The sequence below is a fragment of the Carcharhinus amblyrhynchos genome, chromosome 23 (assembly GCF_965287045.1).
Source record: "Carcharhinus amblyrhynchos chromosome 23, sCarAmb.v2.hapA, whole genome shotgun sequence".
NCBI lineage: Eukaryota > Metazoa > Chordata > Chondrichthyes > Carcharhiniformes > Carcharhinidae > Carcharhinus > Carcharhinus amblyrhynchos.
This window is the reverse complement of record NC_137346.1, coordinates 20,416,114-20,438,449: the sequence shown is the minus strand read 5'-3', so window position 1 is coordinate 20,438,449 and position 22,336 is coordinate 20,416,114. Positions and strand designations below refer to the sequence as shown.

Sequence of the window (22,336 nt, the reverse complement as noted above, 5' to 3'; positions counted from 1 at the left end):
AAAAATGATCATTTTGTGACTTTGATATGAAGGAGGCAATGGTGTAGTGCAATTATCGCTAGACTATTAATCCAGAAACTCAACTAATGTTCTGGGGACCCGGGTTCGAATCCCACCACGGCAGGTGGTGGAATTTGAATTCAATAAAAAATATCTGGAATTAAGAATCTACTGGCGACCATGAAACAATTGTTGATTGTCAAGAAAAACCCATCTGGTTCACTAATATCCTTTAGGGAAGGAAATCTGCTGTCCTTACCTGCTCTGGCCTACATGTGACTCCAGAGCCTCAGCAATGCAGTTGACTCTCAGCAGCCCTTGGGCAATGGATGGGCAATAAATACTGGCCCAGCCAGCAACTGCCATGTCCCATGAATGAATAAAAAACAAAATCTTGTTGGGCAATGCCAGTATTTTTATACACCAAATATAAATTTAATCCATATCTTATTTTCAATTATTTGAAACAACCAATGACCCAGTGTATTCATTTTAATTCCCAAAGCATAGGCCAGTCCCCTTTTCTCAGATCCAGACACTTGGGCTTTGATTTTCTGCTTGTTTATACTGACTCCAGGGAATACTTTGAGCTGAGGGCATCGGGAAGCTACTCAGGAGCACCTATGTCCTGCAGCTCGGGCATGATGGGAAAATGGTCAAGCTGGCATACAAGCTCCAAAACATACCTGGACCTGCCATACTGCTATACGCATGCTGATCAGAGTTGCAAAATCAGAGTTGCAACAAAAGAGATGATCATCACAAGACTAGATCATATCTTACAACTAATGAAAGAGCAAAATGAGATCATGGCCGTAATTCTCCAGCCATTCATCTTGGCAGGATTCTCCAGTCCTGCTGGTGTGGAGTGATGTCAGTGGGAATTCCCAGTTCCCGCCGGCAGGAAACACGTGACTGGGAGGCCGGAGAATCTCGTTCCATGTCTTAAGGAAAAGGGTATGAAAGGAACTCTGATGAAGGGTCATACAGATTTGAAATGTTGGCTCTATTTTCTCTCCACGGATGCTGTCAGACCTGCTGAGATTTTCCAGCATTTTCTGTTTTTGTTTGAAAGGAATAGTGCTTCAACGGATTGTCAGCGATAACTGCAGACCAATGTTCGTGACAAGAGGACTCCTGGAGGCTACAATCAGAGAAGAATCCTTACGCCGATGTGGCCTAGCCAAGTGCCTCAGTACGGGTGTTATCAGTTCTCTCTGGATGATTTAGCTAGAGATTAGTGTGAGTGCTTAGACTTCTAAGTGACAATAATCCTCCTCTGTATCTTTAATGTTTAATATTTAACGTTGTGTAATATAGTCAATTAGCTGTATGCTTTTATATTCTTGTGCAGTTGGGGCTTATACTGATCAGGAATGAGGTTGCAATTTTTGACTGAATTCAATTCACGTCTCTGACTCGTTTATCAAGTCCCGCTCATTGTCTGTAAAACAAGAGCTGTTTATGGTAACACTCCTTTCTCAGCCTTGCCAGAAGTGACACTGGGGCATAATATTGGTGGGTGTGTGATAATGAAACGTAAATGATGGGAATCCATTGTATAATGTAATCGCCAATGTTTCCACTTTAGAAACATCTGGGGCACGATCTTACCGGCCGTTCTCGCCGTGTTCTTGCTGCAGCGTAGTCGGGCAATTTGTCGGCCAGCCAAATCTCTTCACTGTGGCAGGATGGGAAAATGTAATCAATCCCAACCACTAGGCCAATGTCTGGAGCATAACATTTCTGTGGGGAAATGTTTTAAATCTGATTTCCATGAGGGTTATGTCCAATTGGAAAATGTAGGCCCTATTTTCTCATTCCCTTTCTTGCGCATGGCTAACCACACTTCCCTTTTTTTGTAGGCCACTGTTGCGAATTTTCACTGAACCCACTAAAGCCGTCTACACTAACACCGACACAAACTTGACACTTATAGATTTTAGGCCTTACTTCTATGATGTCTTATACAAATTCCTACCTCATCAATTTGTTATTGTTCAAGTAATTCTCCGGTATAATTGGTTCCTAAATGTATCCTGCAATTTATGTGCACGTTGTACAAGCTGTGAGATATTTTAACTTGCAGACTAATTATGCTCAATTAGCTGTTTAAGGCGCTCTAATGGTTACAATTCAATCTGGCTCAATTAACATTGCAATAATTAATCCGTTGATATGTAGGGCGAGTAGAATGAATGGTACTGTATTAGCAAAAGATAAATGTGCAATTTATGTGGCTGACTTTTTCTGGATCATATACTTTAGTAATGTATGTAGATGACTATTATTTCACTATTGCAGGCAAATTACTTCTAGCAAGCTATATTTCAGAAGTATTGACATCAAAGGGCAGTATAATAAAAAGACAGTTGCCCTTTAATTTAGCACAGTGAGAACTGATGCCCTTTCTGCTGTACATTGGCATGGGTTTTAAACCCAAGAGAGCTAGATTTCCTTTCAAGCTTTCAAAATATATCCACGTTTTGCAATATAACGGACTCATGCTCAGTAAATGTTTAAAGCTGGATTCCACAGAAGAGCAGTAGTGAGGCAGACGGGTGTGCAAAATGCCTGAATGCAAGTGATGACAGTAAAAAGAAGCAAAATAATTGAGAACGGAACATCTAAGATGTACACATGGTTAGCACTGCTGCCTCACAGTGCCAGGGACCCGGGTTCAATTCCAACCACGGGAGTTTGCACATTGTCCCCGTCGGGAAAAAGATACAAAAGTCTGAGGTCACACACAACCGACTCAAGAACAGCTTCTTCCCTGCTGCTGTTAAGTTAATCTTTCTCTACACCCTAGCTATGACGGTAACACTATATTCTGCACTCAAATAACCAAACCCGTACATCTTTGGACCATGGGAGGAAACCAGAGCACCCAGAGGAAACCCATGCAGACATGGGGAAAATGTGCAAACTCCACACAAACAGTGACCTGAGGCCGGAATTGAACCCGGGTCTCTGGTGCTATGAGGCAGCAGTGCTAACCATTATTTAAACAATCAAGACCTGCAAATTCTGAACACTCACGGTCAGATTCTGACATTGAAGCATTTTAATTTAGCAGAAAAGCTTAGCTGTTAATCAACATTCAAAGCTTGAAAGCATTCAACATTAAAAGTCTGTATATTTTTTCTTGTACATGCACTGTTATAATACTGGTACATATATGTATGCATCATTGGTCTCAGCACATTATGGACAGTAAGTAGAAACTGTTATTTTTGGTAGAATATACGGTGACTGTTAAATAAAATTTTATTTATTTAGAATTTATACTTAATGCTGTTTTGTCAAACAGCTGAAGAGTGTAAAGAATGGAGAATAGCAAGAACATTAAGGTCTTTGCATTTTGATATTGTTACACTCCAAACTGCATTGTTCCATTGTCAGTGGGATTTCCAGAGATTAACAATAAAATCCATTCCTGTCACTGATGCAGTTTCACAGCACAGAGTCTATTTATTCTTTCTATTGGGATTTGACTGAAATAATATTTATTTTCATCCTCAAAGACCTTAATTTGAGATATTGAATTGTGAGAGATAGATGCAGTCTAATATTTCCCTTGAATGGAAAGTCCTTCATTTAAAAGTCACCTTGAAACACAACTAGCAGGGTTGTAATTGAAAGATTACGCCATCATTCCTCCGCAGCCATGACAAACTGCTGATTTTAATTGCGGGCTGGCAATTTGACCAAATTTTAGCAATAAACTTCAAAAGTACTTCAATCACGGGGTTATTGCATCTCGATTTGTTTTTATGCTACTTAAACTGAAGTCTGCTTGGGTCAGAGCATGATTTTCTTTGGAATGGGTGCAGATATTTTCTCGAATACTGAGTGTGCTGCCTCCAGTGGAGTTCTATATCCAGGCTGACGCTTCAGTAAGGCTAAGCCCTAAAATCAAGGCCTCAGGTGCCTGCTCAGTTGGACAGAAAAGACAGTTGGGCGTTTGGCAGCATGTTGGTACAGCGGTTAGCACTGCTGCCCCACAGCGCAAGGGACCTGGGTTCAATTCTGGCCTTGGGTCACTGTCTGTGTGGAGTTTGCATGTTCTCCCCATGTCTGCATGGGTTTTGCTCCGGTTTCCTCCCACACTCCAAAGATGCGCAGGTTAGGTTGATTGGCCAAGCTCAATTGGCACTTAATACCAGGGGAACTAACAGGGTAAATGTGTGTGTTTCGGGGATAAGGCCTGGTTGGGTTTGTTGTCGGTTCAGGACTGAATGGCCTCTTTTTGCACTGTAGGTTCTGTATGATTGAAAAAGACTGGTGGAACTTTTCTTGACACCCTGGCTAACATTTAACCCACAACCAACAATTTAAGCCCAATGGGGAGGGGTAGGTTTCCTGCCCCGCTCGCTACAGTAATCATAGGGGTGCGTTTGATGCAAAGGTCCATTGACTTTGGGTGGGATTTTTGGGGCAAGTATGGCCGGAAAATCCCACCCAGATTATTTGGTCAATTATCTCACCACGGTTTAGTCTGCAGATTAACTGCCACGGGTCTCCACTACTGCAGTAAGGACAGCTTGAAGGTACTTCAATGACTGTGAATTGCTGTGGGACTTCCTCAGACATGACGGGGGTTATATAAATGCAAATTCTGTCTGCTTTTCTTAGGGCAGTGTGCATGCACGCCCATCAATCCCAACAACAGCTCACGCACCATTGATCACAGCAGAACTGCCAATTTTAAATTGAATAGGAAAACCTGCCAATTTTAAACATGCGCTCGTGAGTCAGGCAACTAAAGAAAAATCACTCTTGGCAGTTATCCAGCCTGCAAGTTCTAAAAGACCTGCCGCACTTTAAAGGGTTAATCTGCGCCAGTGTACAGGTTACTGCCCTCAGCAATGAGTTCATCAACTTAGACATTGACCTTTCTCTTCCATCTTAACCCCTTTCTAAAATATCCCATGCTTTAATTGTCTCTGTGCAACAACCGTCCTTCCATCTTCCCTGCCCCGGGGCGGAGTTTTCCAGTCCCTCCCGCCACGGGAATCGTAGCGGGTGGGAAACACACCATGCAAAGGTCCATTGATCTTGGGCAGGATTTTCCGGTTTTGGAGCGGGTGCAGCTGGTCATCTGTCTCATGTTCTTAACAGACAGCATGGTGGCACAGTGGTTAACACTGCTGCCTCACAACGCCAGGGACCCAGGTTTGATTTCTAGCTTGTGTCTGTGTGGAGTTTGCACATTCTCACAGTATCTGTGTGGGTTTCCTCCGGGTGCTCTGGTTTCCTCCCATAATCCAAAAGACATCTTGGTTAGGTGTATTGGCCATGCTAAATTCTCCCTCAGTGTACCAGAGTGTGGTGACTCAGGGATTTTCACAGTAACTTCATTGCAGTGTTAATGTAAGCCCACTAATAAATAAACTTAAAAAAAAAGATTGCTACAATGTTTTTTGCAATCTCTTCCAGCCAGCTATATTATGTGTCTCCCCCCCACCCCCTGCAACACCCCATCCCTGCCCAGATTGTGGTGACTGCTCCCCATTTAAAATCTTCAACTGAGATCAGTAACTCAGTGATATGTTTGACAACCAGCAGAAGGCTTGGGCCTCATAGCTCTATTTTCCCTCATACTGGACTCTCAATCTTTGACGTTATTAGATTGCTTTCAAATAAAGCAACTCCTCATTTTTGCCAGAGAACATGCTTTTCAATTTGTCATGGAATCTGTGCTAGGGAGAGCATTTATTGCTCGTCTCTGTTTGCCTTTGTGGAGTCATGGTGAGCTGCTTTCTTGAACTGCTGCTGTCCACCCGTGGGTACACCCACGGTGATGCTAGGTCGGGATTCCTAGGATTTTGACCCAGCTACGATGAAGGAATGGTGATGATATTCCCAAGTAAGGATGGTCTGTGACTTGGAGTGAAACTTGGAAGTGGTGGTATACCTGTGCTGCCCTTATTACTCTCAGCAGTGGAGGTAGTCTTATCGAGTTGTTGCAGTGTGTCTCATAGTGGTATGCATTGCAGCTTTGTGTGGCAGTGGTGGAGGGAGTGAGTATTTTTGGTGGTGGATAGGATATGGATCAAAATGACTGCTTTGTCCTGAATAGTGTCGCTTCCTCTTGATACTATTCTAGGACACTATCGAGGCAAATGGAAATATTCTATCACACTCCTGACGTGTGCCTTGTAGATGGTGAATAGGCTTTGGGGAGTCAAGTGGTGAGTAACGCATCACAGAATCCACAACCTGTTCTTGTAGCCATTGTATTTATATTGACATAGCTGGTTCTGGTGAATGGTAACCCACAGGTTGTTGATGGTGGTGGATTCAGTGATGATATGTCGTTGAAGGGGAGATGGAAACATTCTCTTATTGGAGCTCATCATTGTCTGGCACTTGTGTGATGTGAAGATCACTTGTCACTTATTGGTCCAAGCCTGAATTCTGCTCAGGACTTGCTGCATGTGGGCATGGACCATAGAACCACCAATATCCTCAAAAGCAGAATGCGGCACCATGGTGCAGTAGTTAGCATTGCTGCCTCACAGCACCAGGGACCCAGGTTCAATTCCAGCCTCGGGTCACTGTCTGAGTGGAGTTAGCACTTTCTCCCCATGTCTGCGAGGGTTTCCTCCGGTTGCTCCAGTTTCCTCCCACAGTCCAAAGATGTGCAGATTAGGTAGATTGCTCATGTTAAATTGACCCTAGTGTCAGGAAGATTAGCTGTGAGAATAGGGCCTGGGTGTGATTGTGATTGATACAGACTCAATGGGCCAAATGTCCTCTTCTGTGAAATCACCACGCTCTGGTGCCATCTTTAATCTTGTTGGCAGGAGGAACAGTGATGTTACAGCTAAAGTTACAACTGTTTTTGATGGGAATAAAGATTAATTGCTAGTGTCAGAGCAACTCACATAGGAGGCACAGCATGGTGGGTGAACAAGGAGAATATGGAGAGCTTTGATGCCTGTAATAATGCCCCATGCTATTCCCGTCACATAGACATCTGAGAGGATACAACCCACTGTTGCTAATGACTGAAAACCTGAGAGTTCTGATTAATTTTTCTCGGAAAATTTCAGCCAAAATTATCCTGAAAGATGGAATCAAAGCTACTTTTCAGTTTGAAAACTGCACCATCAATCATTCAGAATGTTGAAGTAGGTCTCTTTACATCACAGTTTTCTGCAACTTTAATTACTTTGATTGGCACACTCAGCCGAGATTTTTATAATTGTGTGTCAGATCTGTTTGCTGGAACAATTCTTAAATTGGCTCTGCTTAATGAAACAACAAAGGCAATTAGTGGCACGGTAATAAATTGTTGGACTGACCTTTAAAGGTTAGGGAAACTTTCCACCAATGATATAAGGAGCAGCACCTGAACAGTGCCCACCATGCTGAGCACTTTTATTAGTTGTTCCAGCATCACCAATTAATCTTTACAACGAAAAGATCCCTACAATGCAGAAGGAGGCCCATTGTGTCTGCACCAGCTCTCCAAGGGAGCATCTTACCCAGGCCCGCCCACCCCGCCATATCCCTGTAATCGTAAATATTTATCATGGCAAGTTCACCTAACCTGTACATCCTGGGACACTAAGAGCATTTCAGCACGGCCAATCCATCTAACCTACACATTGGGACACTGAGGGACAATTTAACATAGCCAATTAACCCAACCTGCACATCTTTGCTTATTAAGGGGCAGTTTAGCAAGGCCAATCCATCCAACCTACACATCTTGGGACACTAAGGAACAATTTAGCACAGCTTATCAACCTAACCTGCACATATTTGGACTGCGGGAGGAAACCGGAGCACCCGGAGGAAACTCATGCAGATGCAGGGAGAACTTGCAAACTCCACACAGAAAGTCACCTGAGGCCAGAATTGAACCCAGGACGCTGGCATTGTGAGGCAGCAGTGTTAACCACTGTACTGCCCTAATGACAGAACAAGTTTCACGTTTTGAGACAATTACTGCAACAAAGACTAAAGGCTCTATTGACTAAACAATATCTTTGGAGGCAAATTATACTTTAAACTCCAGAACAGAACTTCTAGCACAACTTAAAAAAAAATTAGGTATATGTTACACGGGGAGGGATTTTCCGACCATGCTAACTCCATTACTGGGAAATCCTACTCGAGGTCAATGGACCTTTGCATGGCTGTCCCCACCCACTACAATTCCCGTGGAAAGCGGGATGGAAAATTCTGCCAACTGTCTTGAAATGCATATTAAATTATTCTATAATATGTCCAGTAGATCCTGAGGATTTACTCCCATCAAAAACAGTTGCAAACTGGAGGAATGAATAACTCTGCCAGGATTATAGATTGAAGTCTCACAACGCCAGGTTAAAGTTTGATAGCAAACCCGATATCAAATAAACTGGTTGGACTTTAACCTGGTGTTGTGAGACTTCTTACTGTGTTTACCCCAGGCCAATGCCGGCATCTCCACATCAGGATTATAGATGACAGCAGCTATATGAAGAAATTACCTACAGTGATTATGATGCCAGAATCTTGGAGAATGGACATGAGATTTGGCGTAGACTAATACTTGACCTTGAGTTTCTTTTAATCAAGGAATTTCACTAGATTTGTTTTGGGGAGTTGGCTTTCTGCAAAATCCAAGTCTTGCCTCCGACTTGCAAGAAGGACTGTGACTGACGATGGGTGTCCATGGCTCAGGCTATTAAAGTCCCATGATTTCATTACAATTGTTCAGCTATTATTCTGCTTCTCTCTAACCTTTTGCAAGTGGGGAATAAAGTTCATGAACTAAATATGTAGCAGCATGATAGAGACGAATGACATTGGCTCCTAAGCTATGATCACCACAGTAATAGTAATTATTGAGGCAAATACTTACCACTGTCTAATTATCAGTTGTCATTTATTTTGCGGTCTGAGGAGGAGTCCTGACTCATACACCGCTGAAACCTACATAATGAATTTTCTTTTTATAAGTTTATTTATTAGTGTTACAAATAGGGTTACATTAACACTGCAATCAAGTTATTGTGGAAATCCCCTAGTCGCCTCACTCCGGCGCTTATTCAGGTACACTGAAGGAGAATTTAGCATGGCCAATGTACCTAACCAGCCCAACTTTCAGGCTATGGGAGCAAACAGACAGGGGGACCATGAAGGTTCGGCACAGACAGTGACCCCCAAACCAGGAACTGAACGCTCGTCCCTGGCAATGTGAGGCAGCAGTGCTAACCACTGTGCCACCGTACTGCCCATGTACGTGAGGCGTATTCTTCAAGCAAAGATGTGACTATCCCAGGTGCAGTTTAAATATAGGATCTGCTTATTTTCAGTCAAAGTAAGAAATTGCTCAGTTTAACTGGACAAAGAGAATCACTTGGCTCACCATAGAAACGAATGACAAATCCCTGTTGATATCCAAACACGTTGCTTGCTGGATCAGATTGGAACTGGATGGTGACATCTGCCATGGTGGTGTACAGTTTGAATGGTTGATGGGTCCCTGAATACTGGCCCAATATTCTTGCTGTTAGATCATCCCCGTCATAAAAAGTGAGAATGTCATTCTTCCCCAAGTTTAACCTGTAAAAGGGACACAGTGGTCAGTCACATGCGATGTCAAGACCTTCTAAAAGAAGTGAATAGAATTGGCAGTGCACTGATAGGTGGGATCACAACAAACAATGGTATTAAGGCGGTAATGAAGACATGGGTTGACGATCCAATAGATTATTATTGGTGCCTTGAGGACATTATAGAATTGTCATAATTCCCATGGAAATGGCTACTTTTTAAAAAGAAATGAGAAATTCCAATTAATAGCTGAATGAATGATATAACGAGTGTTCATGTTTTAAAACAATTACTGTAACAAAAGAATAAAGGCTCTATTGACTAAACACCATCTTTGGATCCAACGACAGAACAGAACTTATAACACAACCGAAAAAATAACTCACCATTGGGTATACATTGCACTATCCTTTAAGTGGATGTTAAATTCTCCAACAACATGCCCAACATGATTCTTAGCTCCTGAAGATTTACTTCCATTCTTTCCATTTTCCCAGCATGTAATGTTTAATTCCAGAGATGTCTTTCATGGTATGAGTTTTCTTAGAGATTTCTCTCTTTAGCTATAGCTAGGCAAATCTTCCAACTTCCGTTCTAACCCTGCACATATTTGGTCTTTGCAATTCAAGCACGATTTCTCACCCATATTCCTGCGTGGAAGATTTGCAGCTTCTAATTGTGCTCTCCCTCTCCCAAACATGGACAGATCTGCTGCATCGCAGACTTTTTGCAGACATCTTAGAAATCATACCACAGGAAGACATTTTTGTGGTGTGGCAAAGCATAATTGGCAACCTATGGTGGGTGGTCAGAGCAGGAGTGTTTCATGGTCAGCCAGAACCATGAGATAGCTACTCAGCAACACCATGCCCATGTTAAAAGACACCACACACAAACTACAGGCTCCTCCCTTTGAGGGACTGCTAGAGAAAGAGAGACATCTTTTGAAGCCTTTTTTCCATTGCTAAATGAATCACATGGGCCTTATAACCAGGTAGAAATGGTGATTAGCTACTCCTGAGAGACCAACTATCTTTCATCTTGAAAATAATAAAAGTAACAGCAAGAAGTACTACTAAAAAGGATAGTTTAAAGTTAAAACCGTTTATTACCCAACATTCTCAATACTTTTAAGACTCATGCTCTACCCACTGTTTACACACAGGTTATTGCCATTGTTTCGAAGTATAAACACTTTTGCATCTTCCTTCCAGTAAAACGGTCTGGAATTTCTTTAAGCTGTAACAATCAAACTACCCAAAGTTGCTGACAGGCAGATAACAGAACAGGTCACATGACCCCTTTATTTTTGCCCTAACTTAAAGGCACAACCCCAAAGCCGAACAACTTTATAAACTTCACAATTGTAACGATCATTATATCCTCTCCAGTCAGCAATTATCAGTGTTGGCTATTCCACCTTAAAATCATGCTGCAGCATTCATTTTAACCATCATCTCTCAACATTCAATGGATTCACTGAACCATCACCAACCATCACTGAATTCCCACTATCAACATCCTGGGGTCACCATTCGCCAGAAACTGAACTGGACTGGCCATATAATGACTGTTGGCTACCAGAGCAGGTCAGAGGCTAGGAATCCTGCAGCAAGTAACTCACCTCCTTGCTCCCCAAGCTCGTCCACCATTTAGAAGCCACAAGTAAAGTGTGTAATGGAATACCCTCCACTTGCTCCTATGTGGGAGATTTGCAGCTTCTAATTGCGCTCACCCTCTCCCAAACATGGTGGATCAGCTGCATCAGAGACTTTTTGTGGACACCTTAGAAATCCTACCACTGGAAGGCATATTTGTGATGTGGCAAAGCATAATTGACAACGTCCAGCTCCAACAGCACTCAAGAAGCATAACACTATCCAGAGAAAAACCAATCTGTTTGATTACTACCCATTCCACAAACGTTCAATCCCTCCACTACCAACGGACAGTAGCAGCCAATGCGTACTGTCTACAAGATGTACTGCAGGAACTCACCAAGGCTCCTTCTTAGGCAGCGCCTTCTAAATCCATGACCACAACCATTTAGAAGGACAGCAGATACCTGGGAACACCACTGCCTGAAGGTTCCATTCCAAGTCATTCACCATTCTGACTTGGAAATATATCACCACTCCTTTGTTGTCGCTAGGTCAAAATCCTAGAATTCCTTCCGTAACAGCACTGTGGATGTGCCTACACCTCAGAGACTGTAGTGGTTCAAGAAAGCAGCTCACCACCACCTTCCCAAGGTGGACTAAGGATGGACAATAAATGCTCACAAGCCCAACAAAAGAAAAGGAAGAATATGCTCAAATTATGATTATGTCTGTACACATAGTCACAGCACCAAAGAGTACACTATTAGTAATACTTTTAATTTAACTGGGAACCCAATGGAACAAACTGCACATAGGCTAGAAGGTGCTGTAGTCTACTCGATGCATTCTTGTAGTCCAAGGGTTCAGCAACTTTGGCATAAGGTCACATTGAACATGGGAGTGCAGTGTAGACATCCCTACCTCTGGGCCAGAAGCTTGATGTTCAAGCCCACTTCAAAATTTGAAGGCCTAAAAGGTGGTCATAATGTGGTCAAATGGGTTGATTATCAGCCTTTAAATCCTTCTGAGGTGCCTGATGGCAGTTTGTGGGAGTGGGAGGTATTCCTGGTTAGCCATACTGCAGAAGGCAATGGAAAACCATGGCAACACTTTGCCAAGCATAATCATGGAGCAATCCAATGGAAGTCCATGGTTGCCAACACCCTGTCAGGTTAGAGTACCTGGAGGAGGAGGAACACTGAAGACAAAAGCAGATCCTAAAACCTGAATTAATCATAAACATTTGAGTTTCCCCTCACACAGTGGAATTACAGAGTGAAAGTATAGTTCAGTAGTGAAATAGAATGATGACGATTTTCATAACTCAATTGTCAATGTTTTTCTGATCTACCGCCAGCTCACCCTTACACTCCGAGAAAACACTGCCAATTGGCTGAGAGCAAGTTGGAATGTAGAGGCTGTGGCAGAACGCATCATGTTTCCACAGCAACGCTCTGACATAAGCATCAACTGCTCAGAGCCAGTGCCTGAACACAGTTTCTCATATCTCCTTGACAGCATCTGAAGTGATTCGATCAACAATTTTGTGAAGCTTTTATAAGGATGTAAGGAGCGTCTCATAGTCTCAGAGTGTGCTAGATGGTTATAGGAAAGGAATTGCAGGTGAATCAAATGGCACAACTATTCTCAGCTCATCAGAAACTCTCTTGTTCTCATCCAGAACCTAAGTCAGAACAGTTTATGGGAGGTAATGGGAATGCAGAAAATAGTCCATGGAATAACGCTGGGTAGTATGGATGTGAATTTAAAAATGTAAATTTATTTATCTATCGCTCATTGTTCAGCAGAGTGAATGGCCATTGGGGGGAAGATTTGCATCGGGTAGTCAGTGCTCCCAGAAAATGGACCTCGACAAGAAAATGTTTTTTTTTTCTCAATTACTAGGGGCATAGGTTTAAGATGTGAGGGGCAAGGTTTAAAGGGGATGTATGAGGTAGATTTTTTACAGAGTGTGGTGGGTACCTGGAACTCACTGCCAGGGGAAGTAGTGGAAGCAAATCCAATAGTGACTTTTAAGGGGCAGCTTGACAAATACATGAATAGGACATGAATAGAGGGATATGGCCCCTGGAAGGGTAGGAGGTTTTAGTTCAGGCAGGCAGCATGGTCGGAGCAGGCTTGGAGGGCCAAAGGCCCTGTTTCTATTTTTCAGTTTTCTTGTTCTTTGTTAGTTGCCTTTATAAAGTTGGATCACCTTCTTGAACTTCTGTGTGGCGGAGGTATTCTCAGGGTTATGGCCATGAAGGAACAGTCATGACTGTTCAACTTAGGATGATGTGTAACTTGCAGATGAACTGGAAGACGATGGCTCTGTTATTGTGGTTGTATCTCAGGATTCATCAACTTCTTACTCTTGCAGAGATTTTGCAGGAGATGATGGTCATTTATTGAAACCACATTTATTCGCGTACTAACTACATACAAAAGTTAAGTAAGAGCAAGACAGAGTTGGAGCTACTCTCTAAGAGCAGCTTTTCACTCATCATCTCTCTGGCAGTGGCACCCCTTTGATATAGCATGTGTGTCCTGAGTTCAGGGGTTAACCCTTTGCTCTGTAATGGTATTCCTGACCTGGTGGAAATCACAGTTTAGGAAATTCCCGCTGAATTGGGTGAAGTTAGCGAATGATGAGAGAGAACCTTGTAGGTAGTACTCACTACAGCCAGTGTTAGGGTAGGTGGAAGTTTAGGCTAATGGATGATTTTGATTTGATTTGATTTATTATTGTCAGATGTATTAGTATATAGTGAAATGTATTTTCATGTACTCTATACAGACAAATCATACCGTACATAGGGAAGGAAAGGAAAGAGCGCAGAATGTAGTGTTACAGTCATAGCTAGGATGTAGAGAAAGATCAATTTAATGTGAGGTAGGTCCATTCAAAAACCTGATGGCAGCAGGAAAGAAGCTGTTTTTGAGTTGGTTAGTACGTGACCTCAGACTTTTGTATATTTTTTGCTACAGAAGGAGATGGAAGAGAGTATGTCTGGAGTGCATGGGGTCCTTGATTATGCTGGCTGCTTTTCTGAGGCAGTAGGAAGTATAGACAGAATTAACGGATGGGTGGCTGGTTTGAATGATGGACTAGGCTTCGTTCACGACCCTTTGTAGTTTCTTGCGGTCTTGGATGAAGTGCTAAACAAGCAAACTAGTTTGTCACAGATGGTGTTACTCTTTTGACCTTATGATAGAGTGAGGTAATTGGTAAAGTTGGTTCGACGCTGGCCTTAGGAACTTATGTGCAAGATTCTAGGGCAGAGATGGTTGCAACATCCACAACCTTTGTGTTAGATTTGAGTTTAGACAAGGGAGATTCTTCACCCAGTTCACTACGGTTACATTTTTAATAAAATCTTTTGGTGCTCCTCTTGTTTGAGCCATCTCTGATATCAAGAGCAATCATCTATACACTGGCTGGACACTATGTGCCACTTCCAGGTGTGTTTTAGGTGGTGGTTGTGGTAATGGGGGGGGCACATAAAATAGGATGGGTGCCCACCCCACCACCTTCCCATTCACCCCCAGCCTGTCAGCCATATGTAAGTAAATAATTAAGAGTCAATTGAATTTGTTAACAAGTTAAGTGGCTCCAATAATACATTGCCCATGCCACAGCATTATGAATTTGTGGAACTCGCTGCCGGATAGCGTGATGGAGCCGTCATTGAAAGGAGATAGATATATTGCTAATTAAAAAAAAAGGGATGAGGGAAAATGGGGACCAGGTGGGGAGTTGGATTTGAGACTAGGGAGAGATCAGCCAGGATTTGATTGAATGGCAGAGCAAGCTTGCCTACTTGGATAGTGATAGCCTTTTTCCTCAGATGGAGAAAGCTAGCACGAGGGGGCATGGCTTTAAATTAAGGGGGGGTAGTTATAGGACGGATGTCAGGGGTTGGTTCTTTACCCAGAGGGTGGTGAGGGACTGGAATGCCCTGCCTGCTGCAGTTGTAAATGCGCCTAGTTTGGGGGCGTTTAAGAGATCTGTGGATAGGTTTAAGGACGAAAAGGGATTGGTTTAGATTAGTGGGTCAGTGTTTTTTTTGTTTTTTTTTAAAAAACTGGTCGGCGCAACATCGTGGGCCGAAGGGCCTGTTCTGCGCTGTAATGTTCTATGTTCTACTTCTGCTCCTAATTCCTGTGTTCCTATGTACACCTGGTATTGGCCTAAGCAATCTGTCCTACACTCCTCATTGAATCAATGGTTTAAGAGGTGAGAGATTTGCCAGTGAATATCCAGATTGTGGCTTGTCTTACAGTTGATCTCCAAGAAACAATCATAATTGATATCTCGATAAAGGATCATAGCCCGATCATTAATCCTGGAGTATAGGCACTGTTACACAATGGGGAGCATGCAGGATGTTGATATACGGCCAACATCTTTCATCAACCAAAATAGGCCCTGATTTTATTATATCAATCAAAATGATAAAATAAATACAAGGGAGTAATTTGAAAGCCACAATTTCCAATCCAGCTGAGTGTGGAGTGGCATCCACTAAAGAGGGGATTGTCAATATGTGCACATATTTCTGTTTGGGAGATTCCTTTGCAAACATCTAGACACTCCAGGGAACCCCTTTTCTCTCCTTCTGAAAGAGAATCTCAGATTAAAAAGAAAATGCACAAAAGATGTATTATTTGTACGCAGCAACATAAATACTGTACCAGTAAATCGATGAACTTAATTATGGATTGACAGAAGCTGATATGATCACAGTTTGGGACACCCTGCTTTGAAAATTTACACTGGATACATTGCCTTACAAAGGCTCTCAGGCTCCTATTATCCTTTGCACAACATGTTCCCAGTGTGACTTATTTCCGCTTATTTCTCTTCCCGCCGGCTCCTGCAGGTTGTGAAATAATAGAGTAGATTGCAGCTGGAAGATCTGTGTCTTTCACTCGAGAAAGTGAGACACACTTTGTAAGGTATGACTCCATTTTTAAATTACGTAGGTTGGTGAAAGCCTCATGACATGTTACATTGTCCTGCCATCCAAAATTTCCTCAGCTGACGTATCTGTAGGGTGGTGCTCAGCATCGTGTAGCTGGCATTGACTGTCAGGGAGCACATTTTTGTCTCACTGATGCTGCTGACTGGTTAGCTGATGGATTCTCAGCAGCTATTACTCGATCAGAATGGAATACCATGCATCAATATGATATCGTCTATCTCCATTCTTTATAGTGCCTGCGCTAGGAGTTTTAATTAAAATGCAATGTTTTTTTAAAAATTCATTTTATGGGATGTGAGCACGGCTAGCTGGGCCCATAAGAACATAAGAAATAGGAGCAGGAGAAGGCCATCTAGCCCTTCGAGCCTGCCCCGCCATTCAATAAGATCATGGCTGATCTGAAGTGGATCAGTTCCACTTTCCCGCTTTCTCCCCATAACCCTTGTTTCCCTTGTCCATCAGAAATCTATCTACCCGTGACTTAAATATATTCAACGAGGTAGCCTCCACCACTTCAACGGGCAGAGAATTCCGGAGATTCACCACCCTTTGAGTGAAGAAGTTCCTCCTCAACTCCGTTCTAAACTGCTCCCCCCACTTATTTTGAGGCTGTGCCCCCTAGTTCTGTTTTCCTTTCTAAGTGGAAAGAATCTCTCTACCTCTACCCTATCTGGCCCCTTCATTATCTTGTACGTCTCTATAAGATCCCCCCTCAGCCTTCTAAACTCCTTTTAGAACAGACGCAGTCTATTTAATCTCTCCTCATAAGCTAACCCCCTCATCTCCGGTATCAGCCTGGTGAACCTCCTCTGTACTCCCTCCAAGGCCTATATATCCTTACGCAAATAAGGGGACCAAAACTGCACACAGTACTCCAGTTGCAGCCTCACCAGTGCCTTGTACAGTTGCAGCAAGACCTCCCTGCTTTTATATTCTATCCCCCTCGCTATAAAGGCCAACATTCCATTCGCCTTCTTGATCACCTGCTGCATCTGCAGACTGAGTTTTTGCGATTCGTGCACAAGGACCCCCAGATCCCTCTGCACAGTAGCATGCTGCAGCTTTTCACCCTTTAAATAATATTCCTTCCTACTATTATTTCTACCAAAGTGGGTAACCTCACATTTGCTAACATTATACTCCATCTGCCAGGTCCTCGCCCACTCACTCAGCCTATCCAGATCTCTCTGCAGACTTTCCGCATCCTCCACGCAATTCGCTTTTCCACTCATCTTCGTGTCATCAGCAAATTTTGTTACCCTACACTCAGCCCCCTCCTCCAGATCATCTATGTAAATGGTAAACAGTTGAGGCCTCAGCACCGATCCCTGTGGCACTCCACTAGTCACCAACTGCTAACCAGAAAAGCATCCATTGATCCCAACTCTCTGCTTCCTGTTAGAAAGTAAAAAGTCTGACAACACTCAGGCAGACTCTGTCTGAGGCCAGAACTCTCCATTCACCTGACGAAGGGACTAACCCCGAAAGCTTGTGAGTCTATTATCAAATAAATCGGTTGGACTAAAACCTGGTGTTTTGTCAGACTTTTTACTGTGTTTATGCCAGTCCAACGCCGGCATACCCACATCCTGTTAGATAGCCAATCCTCAATCCACGCTAACACCTTACTCTCAACTCCGTGTATCCTAACCTCCTGCAGCAACCTTTTTAGCCCGCTACGACTCTTACCAACTGTTACAGATGCACCATAGAAAACATCCTTTCTGGTTGTATCTATAGCTTGGTCTGGCACCTGCTCTGACCAAGGCTGCAAGGAACTACAAAAGATTGTGAATGAAGCCCAGTCCATCATGCAAACCAGCCTCCCATCTACTGACTCTCTCTACATTTCCCACTGCCTCAGAAAAGCAACCAACATAATTGAGGATCCACACACTCCAGACATATTCTCTTCCACCTTCTTCAATCAGGAAAAAGATACAAAAGTCTGAGAACATGTACCAATTGACTCAAGAACAACTTTTTCCCTGCTGCCATCAGACTTTTGAATGGACTTACCTTGCATTAAGTTGATCTTTCTCCACACCGTCGCTATGACTGTAAAACTACATTCTGCACTGGCCCCTGTTCTTCTCTATGAATGATATGCTTTGTCTGTATAGCTTGCAAGAAACAATACTTTTTACTGTACGCTAATACGTGTGACAATAATAAGTCAAATCAAGTCAAAATCAATGCTAAAATCACTGTTCCAGTCCATGACATTCTAGGGAACATTTGAGAGTCAACCACGTTGCTGTGGATCTGAAGTCACATGTAGACCAAACTGGGTAAGGAAGGCAGATTTCCTTCCCTAAAGCACATTGGTGAGCCAGATGGGTTTTATGACAATTGAGAATGGTCATGATTCGACTTTTCTTAATTCTAGATTTTTCATGAACTCAAATTTCACTATCTGCCATGGTGGGATTTGAACCCAGGTCGCTGGATCTTGTCCTGGGTCTCTGGATTATAATAGCACCACACCACTGCCTCCTGCAAAACAGACCCAACATTGCTGGGGAAGTAATGATCGTAGTTCCACACCTAAGATCAATTTTGCTTCCACCTGTTCAAGTCAGGATACCAGAACTCAGTGAAGTGCCCCTGGGTTTATAATTGGAATTAAATTACCAGCTTGATCCACACACTCACTTGTTAGCTGAGATGGCAGGAGATGTAAATCCAACCAAAATGTAACTCTGTTACCCTTTCAGCCCTTAAGTAGTTAATGTGGACAACATTTCACTGCTTATATGGGACCAGACTTGGCTGCAGATGCATAAGCAAGCTTTCGAATCAGCTCTCTTAACATAGCGGATAAGTGAGTGATATTTAACAGTGAGCATTTTTCGATTTGCTAGGTTTCCATGTCATTGTCCTTTCTCTCGAGGGAACACAGCGAAGGTTTACCAGGCTGATACCGAGAATGGCAGGACTGATGTATGAGGATTACTAGGTTACGATTGTTTTCGCTGGAGTTCAGGGGAATGAGGGAGGAATCTCATAAAGACTTGTAAAATTCTAACTGGACTAGACAAGGTAGATGCAGGTAGGATGTTCCTGGTGATGGGGGAGTCTAGAACCAGGTATCACAGTTTGAGGATTTGGGGTAAGACAGAGGTGAGGAGAAATTTCTTCACCCAATGAGTGGTGAGCCTGTGGAATTCATTACCACAGGAAGTAGTTGATGCCAAAACATTGAATGTATTCAAGAAGCGGCTGGATATAGCAATTGGGGCAAATGGGATCAAAGGTTATGGGGAAAATGCAGGATGAGGCTATTGAGTTGGCTGATCAGCCATGATCGTAATGAATGGCGGAGCAGGCTCATAGGGCCAAATGGCCTCCTCCTGCTCCTATCTTCTATATTTGTATTGAATGAAACAGTTTTTCTGGCACTGAGGGCTGGTCAAGTCCTCTGTCAGCTCCTATTGGCAGAAGCTAAGACCTAGGATCTGACAACATCATTAAAGGTAGATGACCATGCGTTTAATTGCTCTTTTGACAGAATACTGCCACCAGATTCTTCATTCTCCTGCAATTAGAATTTTTTTCCGGGGGTGGGAGTTGATGGTTGAGGGCAATTCATAATGATACACAAAGCAAGTTTCAGTGCTCAGTTGAATAAGAGACAAGTATACAAGTCGTTTTCTCCCCCGGACCATGCTCACTGCTCGCTATTATAGAACTGGCGTCCTTAAGCTGGATGGCAAGCTGGGTTCTGGTTGTGATGAGGAACCTCATCACACAGGTAGCACTTTACATCGGCGTGGGGTGGCAATAATGGTAGCCGCGCAAGGGGCAAAATGCATCTTCCATTGGTTCAACGTGCACACCGGCTTGGGTCCGGTTAAAAAAAAATAAGTTGTTAAAATCTGATGACGGGAGTTACTTCCACACACAACTGCTTCATACAGACCGAATGTCACCTTGACAACATTATAACATCAACGGCTGCAAAGCTTTTCAAAACCCAGAGGGTATCACCACTTTGAGCAAAAATAAATTTCCATAGTGTAATCTTCAGCTCTGGCTGGTGATGAAAAATTGCCTGCGCTCTCAACACGCAACCACTTTGTCTCTATGATCTACCCCGGCGTGATGTCGACCAAGAACAAGGTGTCAGGAAATACTGCATACTTTTTGATTAGATGCTGCATGCAATGTCAAAACTACACCCTGGCCCACCCTCCCACCTCCTCAAATAAAACTAATGAAATGCTGCTATGTATCGACCGTATCTCTGTGACCCATTACCACTGTTTAACTTCCACCATAAAAAAGCCCCAGGATATTAATTACCCTGACAGCGTGTCATAACACATACTCTGTAAACACCACTGTCTACTTTTCCGATTCTCATGGCTGCCCACAAGCTGAATGAGATACACAGCATCACAAACCACTGCCACTTTATGTCTTCAGTATTGAAAATGTGTCTGGCAGAATTCATTAGGGGCTAATCTATGGCAGCAAGTTGTAATAAGTACATGTTTTTGTAATGGTGACATTTCTTTTCTGTAAAACCTTATCAACCAAACAGAGGATATCTTCTTGATGCCAAAGGCATAAAAGCCACCATTTCAGAAGCTTGCATTCTTCCATGCTATTATAGCTAAAAATGTGAGGCATAGACTGTTAATACGTATCCCTGGGCATAAATAAAGCAACAATACTTCATGTACCACCGCCAGACAGGTCACAGCAGCTCAGGAGCAATGTTACTTCAAGATCAATATGGCTTTGATGTAAAGCAGTGCTGTCACTAATTTTTGTCCTGGGTTATAACTCAAGCCATGTTTTATTTGGGAACAGTGCTCTGGAATCCATTATCAGTGCAGCATCGGCAAATGGGTGTGTGTCCAGAAATTCTCACACAAGGAAGTTCCAAATGTCATCAATCACTTTATTGTCTAATGGATAGTAAGAGCCTCATAACCTCCATCCTCCCCTTAGACCCAGCATGGAAAATTAAAAGTTTTTTTTAAACCTTAGCCTTGTTACTAGATCTCTCCTTTTTGGTTCTCTCTTCCCCTTCATAATAGGAACTGTTTCCTGAGTTCAGAGCTAACTCGTTCCCAGGGTTTAGCTGATGCTACGGTGCATCTCACCTTCTCTTCCACCACCACGGAGTGCAGTGCATTATGCTCTCTTTCTCTGGACGTTCCAGAGTGTGCTCTTAACCAGTGGTGGGCAATCTGTGATACGGAGGCTACACGTGGCCCCTCTAGGCTCTGAGCGCAGCCCATGAGACATTTTGTTGACCGTTGCCCTTGTGTAGGATTGCCGCATTCTGCTTATTTCTGTCTGCATAATAGTTTTCCTATGGGTATGACTGAAGCGATACGTACATGAAGCAAGGTCAGTTGAAGTGAGGTGCATGCTGTTTGCTTGCAACATTGACTGTGAGAGCCGTGTGCTCCCTCTGTGTCCAAAGTGTAAACATTTATTTTGTTTTTAACATTTGAAGTTGATGAGAGTACTATTAATGATTAAGCATTTTCTCTAACTTAGGAAATATTTGGTGTGTATTAAATGTATTTAATCTTAGTCATGGGGTCATGGTGAGTGAAGAGGCCTAATTGCGATAAGCTGAAGGAAGGCCACTCTCTAACCCAAGTTGTCCATCACTGTTTTTAACAGTGACTTCCATTGCCTCACCTCAAACCCCAGCTCATATGCGAGTTGAGGCAGTAAGTGTCAACAGCTGTGTCCCCCACGACTGAGCTAATCCATTTTCATCTGATTTCCAGATAGACACTGACGAGCTGGATTTCCCTCTCCTTTGACAGGGGGCCCACGGCCCATTCTGTTACCCTTGCTGCAGTGGAATTTTAGCCTGGGGCACTGATTTAGAATCACAGAATCTTTCCAGTGCAGAAGCAATCCATTTAGCCCAACGAGCTTGCACTAATCCACTCACCAAGGCCCATCCCTGTAACCCCATATATTTACCCTGCTCATCCCCTTGACACTAATGGGCAATTTGGCATGGCCAATCCACCCAACCTGCACATCTTTGGGCTGTGGGAGGAAATCTGAGCATCTGGAGAAACTCATGCAGACACAGAGAGAACGTGCAGACTCCACACCGGCAGTGATCTGAGGCCAGAACTGAACCTGGGTCCCTGGTGCTGTGAGGCAACAGTGCTAACCACTGTGCTACCCAATAGTTTGTTATATCATCAT

The 22,336-nt window shown here is 43.1% G+C and overlaps 1 protein-coding gene across 2 annotated transcripts in view; it reads right to left on the bottom strand.

The window, feature by feature from the left end:
• Window positions 1-22,336, bottom strand: part of sez6b (seizure related 6 homolog b) — an 854,076-nt gene that overhangs the window by 61,833 nt on the left and 769,907 nt on the right. For both annotated transcript variants that reach the window (XM_080210324.1, XM_080210323.1), the window contains exon 10: window positions 9,371-9,567. In XM_080210324.1, the coding sequence (XP_080066450.1) occupies window positions 9,371-9,567 (197 nt within the window). The remainder of the gene's footprint in view (window positions 1-9,370; window positions 9,568-22,336) is intronic.